This window comes from Carcharhinus amblyrhynchos, chromosome 3 (assembly GCF_965287045.1).
Source record: "Carcharhinus amblyrhynchos chromosome 3, sCarAmb.v2.hapA, whole genome shotgun sequence".
Taxonomy (NCBI): domain Eukaryota; kingdom Metazoa; phylum Chordata; class Chondrichthyes; order Carcharhiniformes; family Carcharhinidae; genus Carcharhinus; species Carcharhinus amblyrhynchos.
The window spans coordinates 95,392,421-95,416,672 of NC_137326.1; the positions used below are offsets into that span (position 1 = coordinate 95,392,421).

At 40.5% G+C, this 24,252-nt stretch overlaps 1 protein-coding gene across 5 annotated transcripts in view; it reads left to right on the top strand.

The window, feature by feature from the left end:
* Positions 1 to 24,252, top strand: part of LOC145341457 (SPRY domain-containing SOCS box protein 4-like) — a 177,383-nt gene that overhangs the window by 124,998 nt on the left and 28,133 nt on the right. For 3 of the 5 annotated variants that reach the window (XM_080186421.1, XM_080186419.1, XM_080186420.1), the window contains exon 3: positions 9,535 to 9,668. The exons of the other annotated variants lie outside the window; for them this stretch is intronic. In XM_080186421.1, the coding sequence (XP_080042547.1) occupies positions 9,535 to 9,668 (134 nt within the window). The remainder of the gene's footprint in view (positions 1 to 9,534; positions 9,669 to 24,252) is intronic. 5 annotated transcript variants of the gene reach the window in all.

Sequence of the window (24,252 nt, forward strand, 5' to 3'; positions counted from 1 at the left end):
CTTCTGTTGGAGGTCAACTAATGGGATTATGGATATCATATTTTATAACCAGATCAATAATATAGTTTGAAGTACTCTTTGGAATTGATTTGCCTGACAATGTAAGAAATAGTCAATGTTGCTGGACATGGCCGGAAGCCCAAAATGCTAACATGTAAAATCTGTTATAATCTTGTTGATTTGATGTCAGAAACGGGACTGTGGGAGGTAAAGGAGAAAACTGATATATTCTGGATAGAGTGCAACAAAAAACTGTTTTGCAACCTTTGTTCCCTTCTGGTTTGTGTTAGAAGCATTTTAAATGTGGAAATCACTCTTTCATGAAAAAAGTAAGTTATTAAACACCAGTTATTTCCCATCAACAAGAAGAGACTGATAGCCCATTTTTAAAAAATTGACGTGGATTAACTGAAGACTGAATCAGCCTTCAGACTTGACTAGGAAAATAATTTAATAGTATGCTCATCCTAGCCTTTGATTTCTAGGAGGTAGGGCCTTCTACACAGAACAATAAATATGAACTATTAACAATCATTGTTATGAGAGCTTCTTAAATAAACTTTTGATAAACCTACAAACACATGAGAAAGCTCAGACAGGAAGAGGCCACTGGTCTATCTTGCTCGTTCATCCAGTTGGGGTACCTTGTTAGTCATGCTGCAGGCATGGGGAATGGGTGATAAGTTTGAAAAAATTGTTTTCAACCCTTTTAAGTGATTGAAATGAGTTCAGGTGACTGCATTGACCCTGACTTGTGTTGCAGGGTATTTACCACTTGTACACCGTGGCATTCGCCCCAGTCATAAATAAATCCAACTTCTTCTCAAAAGGAGTATGAAACATTAACATTCTCGAAGTGAATCAGAATTCTTTTCCATACATCTCCCAATTTTTGGGAAAACCAAGACTGGAACTATCCAGATCTGCCCTTGCATAAATTATAAGGCTGCCAGTAATTCCTGCCTAACTAACACAGTTGAAACATAATCTCATAGTTAATTTATAAGACTTAAGCCCTTGACTCTATGCTTCTCTAAAGTATACATGCCCATCCATCTTCAGTTGATTCGTCAATGACCTTCCTGCATTCGTACGGTCAGAAGTGGGGATGTTCAATAATGATTGCAATGTTTAGCACCATTTGCAACTTCTCAGATATTGAAGCAGTCCATGCTCAAATACAGCAAGATAGGGACAAGATCCAAGCTTGAGTAGACAAGATCCAAATGACAGTCACACTGTATAAGTGCTAGGAAATGACGCTCTCCAAATGAGAGAAACCAACCCCCATAGTCTTTTGACGTTCATTAGTATTTTTGAATCACCCACTCTCAACGTCCTGGGGTTACCATTGACCAGAAACTGAACTGTCCTAGCAATATGAATACTGTGACTACAAGAGCATGTCAAAGGCTCGGAATTATTGGTAAGCAACTTACCACCTGACTTCCAAAGACAGTCCACTAGCTACAAGGCAGAAGTCAGAAGTGTGATGGAATGCTCTCCAACTGCCCGGATGAGTACAGTTGCAACAACATTTAAAGAGCTCAACACCAACTGGGACAAAACAACCTTCTCAATTAGTGCCCTTCTCATAAAAATTTAACCCTTTATGAACAGTGGCAGCAGTAAGTACCATCTACAGGATGCACCAAGGCTCTTTAGTCAGCACGTTCCAACTCCACAACTGCTACAATCAAAAACAATAAGGGCAGCAGAAATGTGGAAACACCACCACCTGGTGTTCCCCTCCAAGTCACTCACCGTCCTGACTTGGAAAATATCACTATTCCTTCTCTGTCACTGGGTCAAAATCCTGGATCACCCTCCCTAACAGCAATGTGGGTGTACCGATATTTGGATTATAGCGTTTCAAGTAGGCAGTGCATCACCACTTCGCGTGGCCAACTAGTAATGGGCAATAAAAGCTGACCTAGCCAGCATCCCATGAATGAATTTTAAAAATATCTAGTTAGCTAGGGCGTTAGAAGCAATCACAGATTGCTAAACACTTTTACAAAGAAAATATGCATTAAAATTGATTAGTTATGTGTGCAATACCTGTAATGTACCATTACTCTTCACCGTGTAAAAATTAATGTACAGCTTTATTTTCAATCTCACAGTTCTAAAATCTGAAGCTCTGAAGCTTTCACTGTTAATTTTAGAATTTTCTACAGCTTATTCTAAATTTTTAAATTCTATAATTTTCTTTAAACTTGCCTCCCATTTTTCATTATTTTTATCAGTCTGTTTGTTTTGTTTGTCCAGAAATATTTTTCAGAGCTCCTGCATAATTCTCCACCAAGATGGACGAGGCAAGAGCATTTAGTTGCAAGTTGAGGAGGCCCCGTGAACTAATGAACTCACCCACAGCAGCCACAGAATTTTAAGTTCCTAAGGTCCATTATGTTAAACAAATTATTACTGAACTGTACAAGTCAGAAAATCCATTGATTGAATTTCCAGTCTGTCCTGAGGTAACTGATATTGGTTGGATGCCATAAAAATGCAGTGGTTGGCATTGGCGCAGCTGAACTCAAGGGAAAATTTACAAGGCTTTTGTTCTCTCGCAGCAGATCCAGTGATTGCCACTGCAATGTTCATTTGTAGATGTCTGCTAAGACCAGCATTAGACTCTCTGGGCACTGTCCAAGACTAACCCATTTATCATCCTTCCTCGCCCTACCTTCTTCCAAAGCCATGGAGCAGTCTGAAAGGAAAACAAATGGATAAGGAAAGGCAGAGCATTTCTGAATAATGTTACAGCTTTTTAAACTGAAGATTCAGCTTGTACGAAACATCACTGCCATAAAACCGGCTAATGATATTGTAAAAAAATGTTTGAGAGGTGGAATAGAATTCCAGCCTATGAGTACATAATTCTCTTGGGATGTAGATTCTACACAAGTGAAATATAATCTGCGTGGATGTTGTCAGAATCATGAGTTGTCAGAATCATGATCTGAAAATCTGTTATTGCACCCTTGTTTTCCAGTGAGATGATCTTTTTCCATGTGTAGCCAAATCAGTAAATTTGATGACTCAGGAAAGATTATCAGGAACTTGACTTGAGTCATACAATTTTAGCATAGAATTGATATTTCCAATTAATGTGTTAATTGACCTTGGCATCCTACAATTGTTATCCCTTTATTGAATTTTTACAAATCAGCATTTAATTTCTGAAACATAGAATTGAGCATAATTTAGCATTCATTTAATATTTTGAGCTCTTTTATAGAGTGTTTCTAAACGTCACCATCGGGTTTCCTTATGGGCCCTATTTTACCATTTTGATTCTACGTACCAGGCGGACTTGAATCTGGGAGTGTTTCAGATCTGACTTTTAGACCTGTTCTCAGATGCCCCCATACACACTCTGCTTACAAAAATATCAGCAATCCCGAATCACGCTGTGGACGCCAGTGGGCAGCTCCGATCAGAGCCTTCCACCGCACATGCGCAGTAAAAAAAAAGAAAAACGCTCTCCTGGCACATCACTTCCGGGCCGGATAATGCCTCCCCTGGCTCCCACAGACATTGCTCCACCCGACAACATTACTATCCCCCTTGTCCGCCCCTAACCCCCCACTACACAGACTGATCGCAGCCTCCTGTCCCCTTTCCCCCACCGATAAGCACATAGCATGGCAGCGGACACACCTTCTCCTCCCGTCCCCACCCTCCTCCCACTCTCCTCCTCACAGATCGCACGCAGCGTGGCAGCAGACACCCCCTTCTTCTCCCTCCCCCCCTCCTTCCACCAATCTCACAGAGTGGCAGTGGACATCTCCTGCACCCCTGCCAAGAAAGTGATCTGACCTGCCTCCCTTCCTCCCCGTCCCCCCCACACCAGAGAGCTATCGGACCCACCTCCCTGCACCCCTCCACTAGAAGGCCATCTGACCACCTTTCCCCACCCCCCCCACCCTCCCCACCAGAGATCCATCTGACCTGTCTCTTTCTCGCACCCCCCCCCCCCCCACCCCCCCCCCAAGCCAGAGATCCGCCAGAAGCTCTGAACTTACCTCCTCAGAAACTGGAGTGCCCGAATCAGACCTTTGCAGACTATGCTGAATCTGAACAGATGAATGCGGTGGTAAAGGGGGAAGTGCTGGTAAAGTTGGGTGCCAATCTCATTAATTCAACTTAAATGTATCCCGGTTGCCACTGTTTTCAGCCATTTGGGAAAGGGGAACGCCGCGGAGGCGATCACACTACTTGCCTCATGCCTGGCTTTACCAAGTTTTCACGCCTGAAAACAAGTGCAACTTGATGGTAAAATTGGGCCCTATGTTTTCTTGGCTTCCCAGGGACTTGCAGCAAACAGCTTCTCTTTGTTTATGCAGCACTGAGCTGCTTGCTCGGGACGTGAAAAGTAATGAGATGATTAGCCTTTTCCATTTCCACTTTCTTTCTTCCTTGCAAAACAATATATTTTCTTTTTTGCCTGAATTGACAAATTGGGGGCTATCTGTGAAGAATAACTGTTAAAATCGAAAGTCATTTTTTACTTTCTGCAAAAAATCAATAGAACTCATTTTGAATAACCTTTTCAAAACTTCTATTTGGACCAAGTGTGAATTTAATAAAACATTCATAGATATGTCACCATTATAAATAGGATTGCCAGCCAAGCAGCTACCAGCTAGATTTAAAAATATCTAATAATTTTTATCTTGGAGGGAGGAATGAAAAGTTGGGGGATTTTCAGACCTCACTGTGTGGACTTCTGATCAGCAGTGCTCACCTGCACTAACTTCATGCAAGGAGGTCATGGACCAACTAGAGTCAAGTTCTGATCACTTATGACAGCAGGCCCAAGGCAGAGACAGAAATGGGTTGATCATGAGCTGGCAAGGTTAAACTCATGTTTGAGACTTCACCCCAGTTCTGGAGATCAGTGTGAGACCCCCTTATTCTCCTCACTCCCATCTTAACCTCTTAACTCCAGATACTCCCTCATCTCCCAATCCATTCACTCGGCGTCCATATATACAGAACGCACAAGCCTTATAATACTGGGCAGTCTTTTGGGAACTAATTTCGATCAAAATAAACAAATGGTAGTTAAAAGTCAACTTTAAAAACCTTTATCCTCTTAAGCTCGTAAGTCTGTCAAAATAACCAAGCTCACAAGCCCCTTAACATCTGTGTTATGAGTCCCTGCTAAACAGAATCCCATTTGTTGGTTTGGAACTCAACCAAGCATTCATTATGAAATTTTGAAATTCCATTGAACAACTATGCCAATAAATGGAATTTATTAAAACTTTTGAATACAGGTAGAAGATCAGTCTCCTGTCAAAGTCTTAAAACATTCAAGATGGCAGTGCTGAATTTTAAGGAACCATGAAAGCAAAGGGAGCAATTTAAACAATGAGATCTGAATTTCATTATTGTGCAATACAGAATATCACTTCATCTGACAGATAATGTGCTCTCATACAACTTCTTCACTTTCACAATGCTGTTCAATTTAAGAAACGAGTCCCTTTTCGAAACAAAACCCCTTTAGCAGTCACTGCACTAAAAGCATGTAACTAATAATACAGCATTTCATTATGAAGCAAAGTTGGAACACCTTTTGAACTTGCATGCAAACAGTTTCCTCATAACTCTCAACTCCTCTGAATTGCATTGCTTTCCACTGGCTGCAATGAAAGCCTGCTTCTTTTCTGTGTGGGAAGGGTGATAGATGGCCGCCTTGTCAGGATGCTAATTATTAAGAACCTCTTTTGTGTCACTGCTTGCTCAACTCCTGGCAAGTGAGGAACTTGCTATCTGGGGACAGTGCCCAGTAAACTTTATTGGGTTTGCCTACAGCCTTCTGGAGGCATCCTTCATTCAAAGGCATTCTGTGCCTGATTTTATTGACCTCAGCCCTTCCCCAAACCAGTGCCTCCTTCCCTGGGCAACTTATCCTGCCCCATTTACCTGTCTTCTGAGGATCCTCCACCAATCCTCTGAGTAGGCCCCAGTGTATTACCAACAGTGCCACTGCTGGCATTCAGTTGGCCATTAGCTCTCAAGATTCAGGTTTCCACCATTCTAGGGCCTTAATTTAGGTAAGTGATTATCTCAGAATACCATTGGGCCTCTTGTGGAAAGGTAATGTGGGGTTTCCAAATCGCCACCACTAAATTTCATCTCCTTACAGATTAGAAGAAGTGCTGCTATATTGTGATGCTGTTTAACCAGCCAATGGACTTGGATCTGATTGAATACAAATCTAGGGCACAAATTACATTCAGTTCCAAATTGGCTCTTTCAATGTTGAGAGAGTAGTAGAAGTAAAAGCAAAAAATTCACAATGCTTGTAAAAAGCTCCACTGAGATCAGCATGATGTAGCTGGAGTTCTACCCTCAATCTAACCCATAGCATAAAGACCTGAGATTTTTAAATAGGGGCATTGTGTCAAATGTAGCTCCACCTTTGAGAATATGAGAAGACTTGTGTGTGAAAGTAAACAATACTCAGGGCAATGAAGTTGAACATCTACCTCTATGGCCGCAATAACTTGATGGTTTTCTTGCTGGTATAATGAAAATATGTGTTTAATCTTTTAGGCCTATCACCTCATTCTCAAAGATAACTTAAGGATAGGTATTAAAAATGTAGCATCTATAGCATTTATCACCCAGCCACCTTAAGGAGATATTACGATAGGTGACCTAGGATAGGAAAGGATTGGTCAAGAGGTTGATGGCCAGCAACACCAAATTGTGATGAATATGTTTTTTTTAGGTCTACTTGTTCCTGCTTCTTTTGTTCTCTCCCACTATCCATTAAATCTTAAAGTTTATTTATTAGTCACAAGTAGGCTTATGACTAATACTGAAGTCACTATGAAAATGAAGTTACTATGAAAATCCCCCAGTCACCACACTTCATTGCCTGTTAGGGTGCACTGAGAGAGAATGTAACATGGTCAATGCGCCTAACCAGCACGTCTTTTGGACTGTGGGACAAGCACATTCTCCCCATGTCTGCATGGGTTTCCTCCGGATACTCAGGTTTCCTCCCACTGTCCAAAGATGTGCAGGTTAGGTTGATTGGCCATGCTAAATTGCCCATAGTGTTAGGGGGATTTGCAGGATAAATGTGTGGATTTACAAGAATAGGGCCTGGGTGGGATTGTGGTCAGCATAGACTCGATAGGCCAAATGGCCACATTCTGTACTATGGAAACCAGAGCACCCGGATGAAACCCATGTGGACACTGGAGAATGTGCAGATTCCACACAGACAGTGCCCCAAGCCAGGAATCAAACCCGGGTCCCTGGTGCTGTGAGGCAGCAATGCTAACCAATGTGCCACTGTGCTGTCAGGTCAAAATCTCAATAAGCCATTAGTAAGCAGTTTTCATGGATTCATTGGATTGTGCATTGGCACAACTTCAGTTGTACACTTGTACTTAACTAGCTGTTAAAAAAGCCCACAAACAAACGTTTCCATTGACTACTCTTTGTGATGTTTCTAACGAGATATTACTTGAACCAAGTGTATTTTCACTACCTAATAACGTGTTGCTTTAGCTCAATTGTAGGGTAAACTGATTCTTCTTCATCTTTTGTGATCCAGCATACCAATAGGTACTTCAGCTTTCAGTTGTATTTCAGAGCTAAGCTTTTGTGTTGCTAAGAACAAAATGTCAGTGTTATTCCAGATCAGTGAGTGGTCTGACCATTGTTTCATTTCGTAATAGTATCTTGATTTCCTATCATATTTCAGAAGCTTTATCTGGAATTAGGTTATTGAAAACTTTTGTCTGGCATCACATCGTCAGTAAGTTGATTAATGTTATTAATTATGTTCATGGATGTATTTGCAATTACTTGAATATCAGTATTGCATTCCGCAGGCTGTGTGCATTGTTGTGTTCCAGCAAATCTGTAACCTTCCATTTTAGAATAAAACATTGCGATGGCGATAAATCCAACCAATTAGAATTTGGAGGACTTGTTGCTGGCACAGTGTGCTCTGAAGTTTAGCCATGTCTTTGGCAAAATGCTGAAGAAGCTCATCTTATGCTTCTGTGATGCTGATTTCTTCAAAACCTCTATTCCTATTTCTCCGACAGTTTGCAGATCATCTTCCAAACTATTCTCTTGTGAAACTTACATTATGTATGGGTCATAAAAGCACAACCTTCACAGTGAAAGTGAGATCCAGTGTTTCACAATATTAAGTTTGGTGGTAGCACTGCACCATAATGGTGGTAATTTTGGTCTAATCCGCCAAACAGGAATCAAGCCAGTTCTGATCAACTACCTGTTGTAAACCACACCCAATTTTATTCTCCATTCAAGTGAATGCTGAGTTAAAAACAGCCTGACCCCATCAGCTCTCTGCCAGGCAGATTGGGTTAAAATTAACCCTAGTGAAGCAGAACTGATGCCAGAGATGTGTTTCTGTAAGCTTGGATTTTGCTCATCATAAGCAAGCTGCAGGACCTTCCTCCTTGTACAGATGAGTAATGGTCTGATTCTTCTTAATAACTGGTTATTTGGAGTCTTAATTCCTGTTGGTCAATTTGAAGGAATTATGCCACTCATAATATTTAGATGAGATTCTTGATATGCCTAGCATTATTAATGTCCGTTTAGCTCTACTTTGCAATACAATGTGCCAGTGTTAATGGATGAATCTGATTATAGGGGATTACTAAATGTCTAAATTTGGCATACTTGAGCCATCTTGTATTAACCAGTCAAATTTACCTTGACCTTTTTACACAACCAACCACCATTTGGAGGTCCAGTACTGAAAATAAGTTAACCTCTTCTTGCCAAAACTATTAGAGGAAATCAGAGAACAAAACTATGAACTGATACGCATTTGCTGATGCACACTTTCCACATAGCAGCTGCTGAGTTATTAAATGTTATAGGTCAGGTGTACAGATATCATTAAATGATAAAAATTAGCATCTTAGGTTATAAGGACAGTTCATCTGGAATATTGTGTGCAATTTTGGTTTGCTTATCTGAGAAAGGATGCTCTCCCTTAGAGGGAATGCAGAGAAGGTTTACCACACTGATTCCTGGGATGGCAGGACTGATGTATGAGGAGAGATTGAGTCAGTTAGGATTGTATTTGCTGCAGCTCAGAAGAATGAGGGGGGATCTCCCAGAAATCTCCCAGGACCAGGGGTCATAGTCTAAGAATACAGGGTAAAACTTTTGGGAGTACAATGAGGAGAAATTTCTTCACCCAGAGAGTGGCAAGCCTGTGGAATTTGCTACCACAGAAAACAGTTGAGGCTAAGACATTGTATGCATTCAAGAAGGAGTTAGATCTAACTCTTGGGGTCAAGGGAATCAAAGGATATGGAAGGATGGCGGGATCAGTTGGATAATTAGTCATGGTCATAATAAGTGGTGGAGCAGGCCAAAGGGTCCTGTTCCTATTTTCTATGTTTCTAAAAATATCGCAAGAGCTCAAAGATCAGCACCATTTTATCATAAGCTGATATTTCTCTCCATACCCAAACTTTAGACAAATCAAACATTTCATATATTTTTTAGAAAGCCAGAGCCTTTCCGCAGAGATATTGGCAGTGATTCAGATGGTAGCACTTTCATCTGTACAGGAAAGAAAGACTTTCATTTATATGGTACCTTCCACAACCATCCAACGGCTTAAAGCACTTCACAACCCAGTTAAGTACTTTTGATGTGCGGTCGCTTTTGTGATGTAGGAAATTTGGAAGCGAATTTACACACTATAAATTTGCACAAATTGCAACATGATAATACCAAATCATTATTTTTCTAATCTTTGAATGAGAATTCTGTTGGTACAAGTCCCACTGCGGAGACTTGAGCCCAAAGTCTAGGCTAACACTGCAGCGTGTTATGGAGGGTGCCATCCTTCAGATGACAAGCGTTATGGACAGGGGGGCACTAAGGATAATTTCCACCTATTTTCATCTCTCAACTGACTGCAACAAGATGAATTTTTGATGAGAATTTTTTCTTAACCACTTGAATCCTGTGACTTTAAAGAACACAAACAGGCTTTCTTGTAAGTTTCAACCAATGAAAGGACAAACATTTATTTGTCACAACATCAAAGATGTTAATGCAACAAACAACCAGTCCTCGTTCACACATACAAGAATAGATAATCTGCAAAGAAGTAGCATGCACTTTGTTATCTTAGAGTTAAAAAGGGTCACTTCTCAGTCCACAAAATGGTATTTGATACATTGCAAGCCTGAAGGATTCTCTCTCAGTGCATTGAAGTAAATGAAGGGTCAGAAGTTTCTGGTAATGAATTCATGCTGGTTCACCCCATACAACACCAAACATCTGACTTTCCCATTGAAGTTGATCAAGTTCCTGTAGTGAAGGTTTTAAAAAAAAAAGCCCCAATTATTTGTCTACGGTGACTTTTTATTCCAGATGGACTGGCTGAGTTGCACTTGTGAATAATAAGATATTAATTATCCATAGCCAGTCTGTCATGTGACAGTGGTATTGATGTACTCCATTATCCACATAATTGATTTGTTGCAATAAGCCATTATCACACAGTGGGTGGTTGTTCATACTTGCTTGTGATAAAATGGTTCCTTCACACCCCATTTTGTCAGATTTCAAGTTTGCCAACACTGATTCTGGAGTAACCATTCATAGAATCGTTAGATTCCCTACCTTGCAGGAAGAGGCCATTTACCCTATCAAATCTGCACCAACTGTTTTAGGGTACTTTACCCAGCTCTCTTCCCCCCCCCCCCCCAATCACCATCCCCATCCCCATGATGCCCCACATTTACCTTGGCCAATCCACATGACCTGTACAGCTTTGGAGTGTGGGAGCACCCAGAGGAAATCCTTGCCGACATGAGGAGAATGTGAAAATTCCTCACACAGTCACCCAAGGCTGGAATTGAACTCTGGTCCCTGCTAATGTGAGGCAGCAGTGCTTATCACTGTACCAGCATGCTGCCCTGCTATCCACTGGACCACCATGCTGCCATTATATTTGAGTTTCTGTAAATATCCAGACAATAGTACCTATAATTTCCCCAAATGATTTTGTTGCCTCCTAGTTCTCTTCAATGGTCCTTCAATGGGACATTTATGTTTTAATGACTTCACGCAGTCTTGTTCAGACATGAGTTAATCCTTGTCTGTATAGAAATAAGAACGGGTTTCATCTGATTTCACCAGAGTCCATTTTGTTCAAGTAAATTGTCCAACCCATGCTGCTTTTTTAAAACAAATAGGTAAAGTGTCCTCCTTTCAAATGAGTTTGCCTGTCTCCTCAAAAAGCCACGGAATCAATCTGCAGAAGAGCAGGGCAGTTCTGTCTGGTGTTCTTGCAGATATCACAAAAACAGATTATCTATTACCACATTACTGTTTGTGAAACTTTGCTGTGTGTAAATTGACTGCCCCCCCACCCCAGCCCACTCCCCACAATATAGCAATAAATGCACTAAAATGTGCTTCCATTGGCTTTGCAACATCCTGAGGTCATGAGAGATGCTGTATAAATGAAAATCTTCCTGGTGTGAAAGTTCTTCTATCTTCACAGTTTTAGTGTAACAAGAATTATTAACAGATAATAATTGTACACTTTGCTTTATTTTTTTCAACAAGATCATGGCCTTCCATTTAATTATAACAAGCCTGGTTGTGCACCTTTTTGGCTATTAATTTAAACCAGATGCTTGCTTTTTCAAGATACTTTGCTCTTGGAGTAATATTGTGAAGCAGTGATAAATCTTAACTCCTTTAAATTAGAATTCAGCTGGATTGTCGCAAAGAGGATATTTTTAGGGTTAAACTCATTAAAAAGTGCCATATTTATTGAAGCTATTTACTTTTCTATGTGGGACCCAGTGTTGCTAGCCATTGATGCTCTCCCTGGAACCATGAATTCTGAAAGACATCACTTGCTACCGAAAATAAATAGCGTTATGATCATAAAAAGTGTGTTCGTTATTAAAATATTACACAAGTCCATAACGTGATGGGAGTAAACTAATATTACAAATTTCAGAATTCTGATTACGATCGGGATCCTAGATTTAAAACATATAATTTGTGGTAGTAGTGTTTTCAGAAATGAAGACCTTGGTATCTTGGAATCAAGATACTTACAGCATTTTTCCACAGACATTGTGAAAGAGCACTACTATTCTGTCAACCAGCTTGCAGTTTTTAAGTTTTATTTAATGCCAGTGCCTGATTTTTAGATTTCTGAGATTGCTGAGGCATAGCTACAAGTTCCATTTTCTTTCCGTCTTCCATTTTCTTACCAATAGAATCATAGATCTACAGTAAATTCTATGATTTTGTTGCTGTGATAAGCATGCCAAATCATGCATATTGAACTAGCATTAGACCTAAAGGGTGGCTTTCGATCATTCATATTTCTGGACACAGGCTGAAATCTGCCACTCACACCCAGCCTGACTTATTTCCTTAATGCCATAGATGACACCTACTGACTATGATACGGTTCTGTGATGTACTTAAATACAAAGCAATTAATCTGCATTGTACAGTATTGGTTTATTTAAACTAATTTTTAATGCAACTATGTTGATTATTCTTTACCCATAAAATGGGTGGAAATCTAATTGCATCATATTAAAAAATTAGCTGCTAAAGCAAGTAGATGTGTGATCTAATTTGTTAAAGGTGAATTTGAAAACTAGAAGTTAAAATACAAGTCGCTAATTTGTGCTCCTTTCTTAAAATAAGTGCTTAATATAGAATAAGAGCACTTTGTGAGATCTTTTAAAACTTGAATATTAAACTCTTGCCCCTGGGTCCAAAAGTGTTTCTGCTTCATTTAACTCAACTGCAAAAAAAATTGGTCTTAATCCATTTACTCGTCCAATGCACATTTGTCCTTGATTACTGATGCAAAAATGTACACTCTGTCTGAATGGGATGTATACAAAAGGAGGTTTTACTCATTGATCTTGATGCCCTATAAATGGAAAGTTTATGCTACGTGCAGACTACACACAGTCAGCAGCCTCATAAATTGGCTGCCATCTGAAGTTACTGTTCAGTCGTGTAAGTCTGTGTAAACCCAAGAGAAATTCTTCTTGGAGTAGTCTGAAAGATGCTTAGAACAAAATTTTAGACTGTTAACAAAATGCTGGCTTGTCTGAGCTGTGTCTCATTCAGTACTGAAAAAGAGCCAAAGAATTCAAGGACATTACTTCATGATGCTGTGAGCTGCTGTGGAAGAACCATTACTGCAGGGTGACTGATTAATGTGTTTACAGTGCAAAATATCTAAACTACGTATTTTGGGTTACTTAAAAATTGTTTAAAAGGAAGATAAGTGGATCACAATGAGTTTTTTTGGATATTGAGAAAGCTAACTGTGAAATTGAGCAAGAAATTGGCAGAATAATGTGAAAACTATTATTAGTCAGCCGGCTTGGGTGACTGTGTGGAGTTTGCCTGTTCTCCCCGTGTCTGCATGAATTTCCTCCACAGTCCAAAGATGTGTAGGTTTAGGTGCATTGGCTGTGCTGAACTGCCCCTTAGTGTCCTTGGATGCGTAGGTTAGAGGGATTAGCAGGGTAAATATGTGGGGGTTATGGGGATGGGGCCCAGGTGGATTGTTGGTGCACACTTGATGGGCTGAATGACCACCTTCTGCACTATAGGGTTTCCATAATTCTATGATTTCGTTGATGAATCAATCAATTCGCAGTGGTATCTATTCAAGAAGACACTCATGGATAAAATGCAATAAAAGATAAAAAAGGGTTCAATCTTTTTGTTGTTTCTGGCAAGAAAACCAACATGTTTCTCTCCCGTGATACCGGTCAGTTTTCTCTGCAGAGCTTATGAACCTGCCAAAAAAAATCAACGGTATGTCTTTCATCTGTTATACAAGGGGTGGGGCCTCAACACACCAGCAAAGCCCAGCTGTGTGGAGATCAGAGCATGTAAAGGGAGCACTAGTCATAGCCTGTAAACAAAAACTTCCCACTCAGCCCATCATGGAGGTCTTACAGGCTCCCCTTCCTACCTCCAATTGGAGTTGGTCCCTAATCCCCCCGACTCTTCCTCAGACTGATGTGGCACCCAGCTTCCCTCTCCTCTCCCCTCCCTTAACAGCCATCATTGGCGTGCCCAGTGCCTCCATCTGCTCTCAGTCACCATTACATCTAAATGAATCCCCTCCAATAAGGGTCCCACTGGGGCTCACCCATTCACACAGGCTGGCACTGCCAGGTTGGCATGGTGCCACCTTGGCAGTGTTAACCTGCGTCACAAAGCAATACCAGGGGACATTGCCAGGACACTGTCTGGCCATGTCCATCTCTCCCAGGGCCTACACTTAGTTTTACACCTTGGGGGAGGTGCCCATGACAGGTTCACATCTGTGTGGACCTGTTGTAAACTGCTCCGGTGTAACGTCACATCGGTGCCGTGTCAAAATACATTGGGAGGTCAATATTTGGTGAGGGGGTGGGTTAATAACATTTAATTATATTCAAATGACTGTAAAGCAAATGGATGTGAACCTGATGACATCACCAGCAAGGGGAGAACAAGATCTGAAATTGCATTCTCACCTGTGAGAATTTGACTTCCAGATCTTGAGGCTGTGCCGTCATTTGCACAGAGGGTGAACACAGGCACAAAATTGGCCCTGGCTTCTTTCTAGAACGTGGTTAGGAGTAGTAATAAGAAAGAGTCTGTTTTGTGAAAGTGACTGAAACAGGGAGAATTACACAAAACAGCAAAATGCAACTAGAAAGAAAAGGTGCAAAATGGGAGTGGTAAAATGAACTTGGGGTTTGTATCAAGGATAAAGTGAAGATGTGGATCTTGACAATGCATCATCAACACTAAATCCAATCCAACAACAAAATACTGCGGATGATGAAAATGAAAAACAAAACTAGAAGAAGCTGGATGCTCAGCAACTCAGTTAGCATTTGTGGAGGGAGGAAGAGTTAAAGCTTCAGGTCTATGACCTTGAATCAGGAGCATCTTCACCTGAAACCCACAGACACTTTTAAGAGGGGTTATTGAATAGCAACCTGGACTGAAAACTAAAGCTTTTTTCTTAACCCAGTGGCACCTAGGTTAATACCAACACCACTTCTACCACTCTGGAAAGTATCGGTTAATTCCACACAGACCAGAGATCAAAGCTAGAATGGCCCTAGTTGTCAGGAAGCAGCTACCACAATCTCTTAAGGGATAATGACTCTTATTAACGACTGCTGAGGGAGGCCCAGTTAAATTGCACGAAGGTGGTTGTGGTGAACACTAAATGCATTGCAGCATTTGGATGTATTTAATTTGAAACAATGGCTACAGTGGCTTGGCAACCAAAGGCCATTGAGAAAACAATTAAGTCACGATACCTGGTAGCTTCTTGTGCAGAATTTGTGGCAGAATCTACCTGTCCATGATTGGCCTCTTCAATCATAGTCAAATGTGCTCAATATGATGGCGACCAATCTGAAATGCATTGTTTGTGAGTCTATTTTTTTTTTGTAGAAAGCATGCCAGCGCAGTTTAAAACAAAGCTGAGATGCTAGCATAATTAGCCTAGTCATAATGTGATAGGTTCGGCAAACCTGGATCACTCTGTTCCTTTAAGCTATTCACACACTTGCTTACAAATCTCGCACTTCTGCTTGAATCGTTTATTCCTTTGGAAAACAAAAGTTTTTCTTTAAAGCTCCTTTTGCTGAAGAATATGTAAGCTCAAATTGGGACATACAGACCTGTGGTTATTTTGAATCCAATGATTAAAATCCTGTGTCTAATTCACACCTGCGAAAAAACTGTTGCCATTTATTTCCACCAAGCTTTAGTCTAATGTGTGGTGATGTGTATTTTTGACCATGGAATAGACCAGCAGGACAGAAGTTCAATCATAGCATTTGTTCCACGGGGGGACTGTTCCTGATGATTTGGAGGCTAATGAGTTGCTGCAGTTACTTTATATAAGTGCCTTGAGGCCAGCAAATTGCTCATAATGGAGTGATTAATGCAAGTCTGATTGTGACTGACTTTATCTCTAATGCCAGCCATGCTGCAACTGACATATTTAAAATTGAGTAGTAAGTCGTGCGGGACTGAAATATAATCAACATCTCTATTACATTTTGTTCCGACTAATCATTCTTTTGGAGGTGATGATGTCAGTTGCTAAGGTCCTCAGCTGCAGTGTTGTTCCTTCTTCCTAAAAGTCTGGATAGTACTACTAAACTGTTCTACAAGAAGATAAAATGATTGTACATGCTTTGGAAAAGTGTGATAACTTACAATATTTTTTCCCTTATTTTGTTCTTCCCTCCTTTCATGAAATTGTTTGCTCCACATTGATGCCAGGTTCTCCAATTCCATGCTTAAGTAAACATTATTCATGCACAATCTTTGGGGTGGCACAGTGGTTAGCACTGCTCCCTCTCAGCGTCAGCAATCCAGGTACAATTCCAGCCTTGGGTGACTGTCTATGTGGAGTTTGCACATTCTCCCCGTGAGTGCGTGGATTTCCTCCAGATGCTCTGGTTTCCTCCCACACTCCAAATATGTGTGGGTTAAGTTGATTGGCCGTGATAAATTGCCCCTTATTATCAGGGGGTTTAGGAGGGTAGATATGTGGGATTACGGGAAAAGGACAGGACTTAGGTGAGATTGCTGTCAGTGCAGACTCAGTGGGCTAAATGGCCTCCTTCTGAACAGTAGGTCCTATGATGACATCTGGACCTAAGCCTTTCCTCACCCGTAACAGTACTGAGGGGGTGCTGCAGTATCAAAGTGACCGTATTTCAATTGAGGATTCAAACTGGGACCCTGTCTACTACTCAAGTGGACATATATAATTCCATAGAATATCAATATTAGGGGAAACAGCAACTTTATGTGAGAAAAGAGAGCTGATTGGTTTGCAAGTGGAGGCTGAAAAGATTTTGTGACTTTGATCCACCACTCAAACAAAAAAAAAGCATGTATGTCCATGCTTACATAAAAATGCACCATTTCATTAGGGTTAAAAAAAATCTTAGTTTTTATTGCATTTGTGAGATTCTTAAGCATGATGATTCCTCTGTTCCCTCCCCCCTCCCCGCTAAGCCACTCCCCACTACAGATGTCAAACTAACTAAACAGTTTAATGCAGCCTCCCTTTTCAAACATTGGGCACACTCCAGTTCTCCAGCATGCATCCATACTCAACACGACCCTGAAATTCTTTCATTCTCGATTGTGGCACTTTGTCTTCATTTAGCTTAACTGTGTTTTCCAAGATTTTTTTAATTCATTACTTTCAAAGCTAGTTCTGTTTTTAATTCATTCAGATTTGCCTGCTTCCCAGGATCCTCTTTTGTAAACATTGATGTGAACAATTTCTGATCCCTACAATTACAATTTATCCTCGGCTAACTCTGTTGTCTCTTGAGGGTGCCAGCTTCTATTTAACAATTCACTACTTATTGGTATTTTTAGAGAATAACTAGTGTTCTAAACAGTCTGCTATAAAACCTCAGTGAATAATAAGTTAGGAGCAATTCAGCAGGTGACTTCTGCTCCCATCTAATGGTAATATTACTTGAATTTGGTTCACATTGATGCATCTTCTGCTGTTTGACCTGTGGAAGATGTTAGAACAAGAAAATTTACAGAAACTAAAAGGGAAATTTTTTTGTTTGTGGTGGCAGGGTTACACTGAAGTAGACTCCAACAAGCTCAATGTAGATGTCATCCTTTTAGTTTACCAATTAACATGGAATTATTTGGACCAAAAGATATAGAAACAGAGGTAGGCTATTCGGCCTATCAAGTCTGCTCTGCTATTCAGTGAGATCATGACTGACATACATGATAATTCTCATCTCCGCTTTCCTGCCTTATCCCATAATCTATGATTTCCTTACTGATTAAAAATCAGTCTGCTTCAGTCTTGAACATATTTAACAACCCAACCTCCTCAGTTCTCTGTGGTCAGGAATTCCACAGATTTCCATGCTCTAAGAGAAGAAATTCCTCCTCACCTCTGTCTTAAATAGGTGACCCTTTCTCTGTGATCATGCCCTCTGGTCCTAGAATCTTCTACAAGGGAAAACAACCTCTCAGCATCTATCCTGTCAACTCCCCTAAGAATCCTATATGCTTCAATAAAGTTGCCCCTCAATCTTCTAAACTGCAATCAATACAGGCTCAGCTTACTTAAGGTCTCCTCAAGAAAATCATTCTCTGTCCAGGGACAACATACTGGATGTTCTCTGGACTGCCTCTAATGCCCATACATTTTTCCTTAGATAAGGGGACCAAGATTGTTCAAAGTATTCCACATGTCACCTAAATAGTGTCTTGTATTGTCTTAGCAAGAATCCCTTATTTTTATTCTCTATTCTCTTTGAAGTAAAGAGACTTTATTTACCTTGCCTATACCTGTTGAACTTGTATGTTAGCTGTTTGTTATATATGCACAAAGACTTCCAAATCCCTCTGTGTTGCAGCTTTCTGCAGTCCTTCTCCATTTAAATAACATCCAGCTCCTTTACTCCTCCTCCCAAACTGCTTAGCTGCATATTTTCCTATGTTATATTCCATCTGCCAATTTTTTGACACTTACTTGACTTGTCTATATTTCTGTGTAGATTGTCACCCTCACCACTTACCTTCCCATTTATTTTTGTGTCACCTGTCAACTTAACTTAGCAATTATGTCTTCACTTCTCTTGTCCAAGTCATTAACATATATTATAAATAATTGTAATACAAGCCCTGATCTCAGTGGCACTCCAGTAGTTACAGGTTGCCATCCTGAAAATGTCCCTTTTATCCCAACTCTGTCCTCTCTTATTTAGCCAATCCTCTGTCTTTGCTAATGTACAACCCCCAACACCATGATCTTTTATCTTATGAAGTAACCTTTTGTATGGTGCCTTATTGAGTGTTTTTTGGAAATTCAAGTAAATTACATCTACTGGTTCCCCTTTATCTTTTCTGCTCTTTATCATCATAAAGAATTCCAGTATATTTATCAGGCATAATTTCCCCTTCATGAAGCCATGCAGACTCTGTTGGATTATATTATGTATTTCTAAATGATCTATTTCTACATCCTTTATAATGGACTATTAACATTTTCCCATTGACAGATGTTAAGCTAACTTGTCTGTAGTTACATGTTTTCTCTCTTTTTGAATGAGGGTGTCACATTGACAGTTTTTCAATCATCTGGGAATTTTCCAGAAGTTAAGGATTCTTACAAGATTACTACCAGTGCATCCACTATCCCAGTAGTTGCTCCCTTTAATATCCTAGGATGCAACCTATTAGATCCAGAGGACTTATCAGCTATTAGCTGTTTTCGCTAGTGCTGGTTATGTTATTTATTTCCTCCTCCCCTTTTGCCCAAGATTATTTAGTATTTTTTGGAATGTTATTAATGTCTTCTATCATGAAGATTGATGCAAAGTATTCATTTAACTTCTTTGCCATTTCCTGGTTCCCCATTATGGGGGGGAGGCAATTCTTCCATCCCGCCACTCTAATAAATTAGTGCAGTGGGCTGGGAGATCTCAGCAGGGCCAGATTAGCACGATCCATGCTGGGCATCTGGCCCAAGTGCCTCTCATAGCGCCAGATTTCTGGTACTGTCTGCTCCATGCTGGAAATAGGCATGGAGCTGCATTAGGTATGCATGATATTTTAATGCTATTTAAATGTGATTTAAATGGGCCCACTAGCATCCCCCCCCCCCCCCCACCACAAAGAGCGTTTCACTGCAGTTTTGGGGAGCTAGCGGTCTGACCCTGCTGAAGCGAAGAGAGGGGCTGTCAGGGGCTCCCAGAGGGTGGGGGCAGAGGCTGGAGATCGCAGCAGACCAGGAGGAGGGGTCATGTCTGGGCCCAAGGAATGGTCAGGGGAGCCAGTGATCAGGCTGTGGGGAAGTAGAGAGCCAGCAGTGTGGGGGTCACTGGCCTGGTCAGTGCTTGAGCTGGCCAACAATTGGGTGGCCATCAGTGTGGGACCACTGTACATGTGCCAATCTCAGCACTAACAGATCAGCACATGCACAGTGGCCCACTCAGCACGCTGATTTCAGCCCCTCAGGTGGGAATAGACCCTGCCTCCTGCAATTTAATGATATTTATGCTGGTGACCTCTGGAGTGCAGTGTGTGAGATTCTTCTCTGAATTGCCACTGGGAAAAAAAACAGCACGAATTACTCCAGTTTTCATGTGAATTTGACACACTGAATTTTTTTGGGAACATACCGGCAATTATTTCCCCAACTTCATTAGAGCCTATGTTCTCTTTGACCTCTTTCTTTCATTTTCATATATTTAAAGGAGCTCTACCTATTGGAAAAAAAGAGCAGCCAGGTTTGTCTACACTAAAACATATTTGCAGAGGAAATTTTATTTTGTGTTTTTAATATATTATAGTACTTTCAAATAGTACTATAATGTTTGTGATCATGTAATAGTGTTCAATATAAGGGTCAACTTACCTCTGTAGGACAGACCTCTATGAAGACTCACTGCATTAAAAGCATTGTAATTGCATTTAATTTCATTCACGAACTATCAAACCTAATAGCTTTCAAAGCCCCGCACCACCAGACAAGACTGGTGTGCGGGAGGAAATCCAATTTGCACCCCCCTGTTTAGAATGGGGCACTTGTACATTTTTAACACAAGGCATTCTGACCTTTGAAAAAAGCCAAGGGAAAATTAGTCAGGGCCAGGAACATAGAGGAAATTCAGATTTCTTAAAAAAAAGTGTGGTAATTCACGTGCCAAAATATGCGTACACACCCAGATGAAAATTCAGCCCAAAATTCATTTTGGCCATCAGCAATGTTAGTTATCAGGGAACGTTATGCAGTATTAAATCCTTTGGATAAAGAGAGGTGAATAAGGAGTAGTTGAAGCAAAACTCTTTGTCATGCTGAATGCAAAGCTATTTTTATTGCCACTAATTAGTTGTGTTATTATTGTGTCGGCCTCAGGCAGAAGGCTACCCAGAGTAATCTTTTCTGGAGCTGGCAATGCTAGCACAGATCTAGCTAAATGTACAATAAACCTGAGGAGCCTTATGAAACAAAGTAGGAAAGAATTTGGGGTCAATAAGAAAGATAATGGATGAAATTCTCCCGAAGTGTAACTGTCATCTTGGCGAAAAACCAGCTGCAATTTGGCATAAATCTGATCATGATCTTCCTGCTTTTAGTCACATTTTGGGAGCGGGCAAGTTTTGCAGTGGTTCGATGGGGGGTGGGGCAGGGACTAAACAGCAAGCTTCACTTCATAGAGATCAAGGTGTCACTTTAACTTGCTCCACCCCAATCGCAAAATGAAATTGAACAACACCCCCCCATGATGGCATGTTTCCCCTCCCCTGATCCAAACATGGATCACCAGCATGACCTCTCCCTGAACATAGATCACCAGCATCAAAACCCTCACCAATTTTCATTTGGGTGGTACGATGGCAGACTGGTTAGCACTGCAGCTTCACAGTGCCAGGGACCTGGGTTCGATTAAAACTTTTTTACTTGGTGATTCCGGCTGGCATCACATCACACTGATGGATGGTAACGTTGCACATGCCCAGAAAATTCAGTGCCAAGACACCTTTGCACATTGAAATATACTTAAATGAAAGGTAATAAGGTTTGTGCCCTAGCTGGGCATGAATCTGATTAAATCTGTTGGGGTGGTCTGGCAAACCTCATTCCAGGGCTCTACTGGTATGTTCCTGATGTAGTGTGATTAGCATTAGGCTCAACAGGGCCAGAGAATCATCACCAATATGGTGGAAGCAACAACAGTAAAACATAAGACAACTGAAAGTCATTGGCCATTACTGCAAAGCGAAAGGGGAACACTTTTTTGATTTAATATTCTGTGATTCAAAATGTGGGAATGCAACGGGAGCCTTGGCCTAAAATGACTACAATATTCAACTTGTACAAGGTACAAATATTCTTCTTCTAGAAGAATTATTGCCTTTGTGCATGATTATTTAGAGGTGTGGAGGTCAGTTGGGTGACCTTTGACAATGGGTTGTTGATGTTCTGAATGAGGAAAATACTCAGGGTGTTCAGAAAAGGCAAACAAAGTTCAGGTAATGACATTTTAAAAATATAAAATGCTGTATTAAAATATAACCTGTAACAATGAATGAAACAATTAAAGCCAGCAGCCTCCTCTCTTTTTCAGCTTTTCCCAGGTCAGATAAGACTGCCACAATGGTGATTTATCACCACTGTGTCAATCATTCTTGTTTTGGGTTTGATAGTGGTTTAACAGCCCAATACCCTGCTTGTCATCCACCCTTTCCATTTAGCAAGGCTGGAGTACACACTGGCTTGCCTGCACCAGTGACTAGGTTAATTAAAAGTCTGAAGATTGTTATGAATTGTAAATGCAGACCTTGATTTAAAATTGGAGGCTTGGATCATCAGTTCCCAGTAGGCCTCAAGCCTTCTGCACATGTGCCATCTGGGAAATGACCAAAGATATGTTGTTTGTATGTTTTTTTTATGTTCTTCATCTGGGAACTAACTTTGAGCGCATGAACAGAAGGAAAGAAGTGAAATGTTGGAAAACTGCAGGTCAGCTGACCTGAACCAGAGTGTCATTTCCAAGGTATCCCAGAGAGCAAGAAGAAGACGGGGAGAGGTGCTAGAAGAAAGTCCCAGACAGGAATCGGAAAGAAGGCCCAGAAGTCAAGTTAAAAGAAAGGAGAAGAACAATACTGTCTGAGTTGGAGAGTTGCATGGAACAGAGCTAAAGTGAAGTGGGCTTGAGAAAAGCACTGAAGATCCAAGGAGACTGCCAAAGGTTGCTGTGTGCCTTGCTATGGGCCCTTTGATGCAGTGGTGTTCTACTTGGCATGATCAAAGATCTGAAAGTGTGCTTAGAAGGTGAAGATTGAGTGTACTTGAAGATCCAGGGGAGAGAAGTCTCAGAAGGTGAGATCAATCTATTGGAAGCCATCCATGTGGGTGTGTAATGGTTGAAAAAAATTCCAAGGCAAGTTCCTCAAACGTGGTATTGGAAATCTTTGTGAGAAGGAAACGGTTCCAGTGAGACAGGTTGGCTCATAAGTAGCATATACCTGAGCGATTTGTGGAGAAATCCATGGAATCTGATTGCATTTGTCATTTGCTTTGAAGTTAAAATGTATCCATACTTGCCCTAAATATTATATATATGATAGATTTGATTGTTTTATCTTATTTTGCATGTGTCTCTAAAGCTCTAGCTGGGATGAAGGAATGGTGAACATTGGGATCATATTTTTGTGTTTGTACTGAGGTAAATCCAATCTTTTTTGTTTGCTGTAATGTAGTTCATTTTTCTTATTTAAAAGAATAAAACATTTGTGTTAGAAGTTCATTAACAGTTTTCCTGTGAACTTGATCAGTAATTTTCCTCCCAAGGTTTAAAAAAAACTAAAAGTTATGTTCAATCAAGCCAATTTCGCTCCGAATCTGTCTTGTCCAGTATTAACCTTGTTTGGGATCATAGCAAGATACTAGCACAAAATTGTAAAATGTGAAAATTAAAAATTTACCAAAACTAGTCTGAAAATATTGAATGAAACATGCAGGGAATGTGATCTTCAATAATGAGCTATAATTTAGTTATCATAGCTATTAAGAACTTCATACAATTAATTAAATCAGTTTTTGACAAGAAAATGTATTGCGACACTAAATTATGGATATTAGTAAGTGCATTTCAAAAGTGTGAATTTAATGTTAAATACAACTGAAATTAATTTGATCATTTTTCTTTTGACGATTGTGATGACTAGCTAGCTAATCAAACATATGTCAAATTTCACCATTTCAATAAACTTAAGTTGCAACCATGATTTTGTTTCTATTTATTCACATCACCTGGGCAGCTTTGGTAAGCCTGCATTTATTGCAAACTGCATTTGGTTTAAGAAGCTAGTAGTGAAGTGCTTGGTTCATTATTCTAATGGGGCTCTAGCAGTTTTAAGTAGGGAGTCCTACAATACTGGTCAGAATGATATGCAAACTTGGTGGGGCACATGGAGGTGATGGTTCTTTGCGCAACATTCCATTGGTTTCACTCCGGGAACCACAGTTAGGATGCAAATCAGCAAGGTTACTCTATGAATCGTACATTCTGCAGTAACAACAGTGAGTGACTATTGCATCCGCATTAGCAAGGGTACTAATTAAGTGAATGGCTTTTGTAGATGCAATGCATTTGCAAATCTCTGACAGCAAGGACTTTCAAC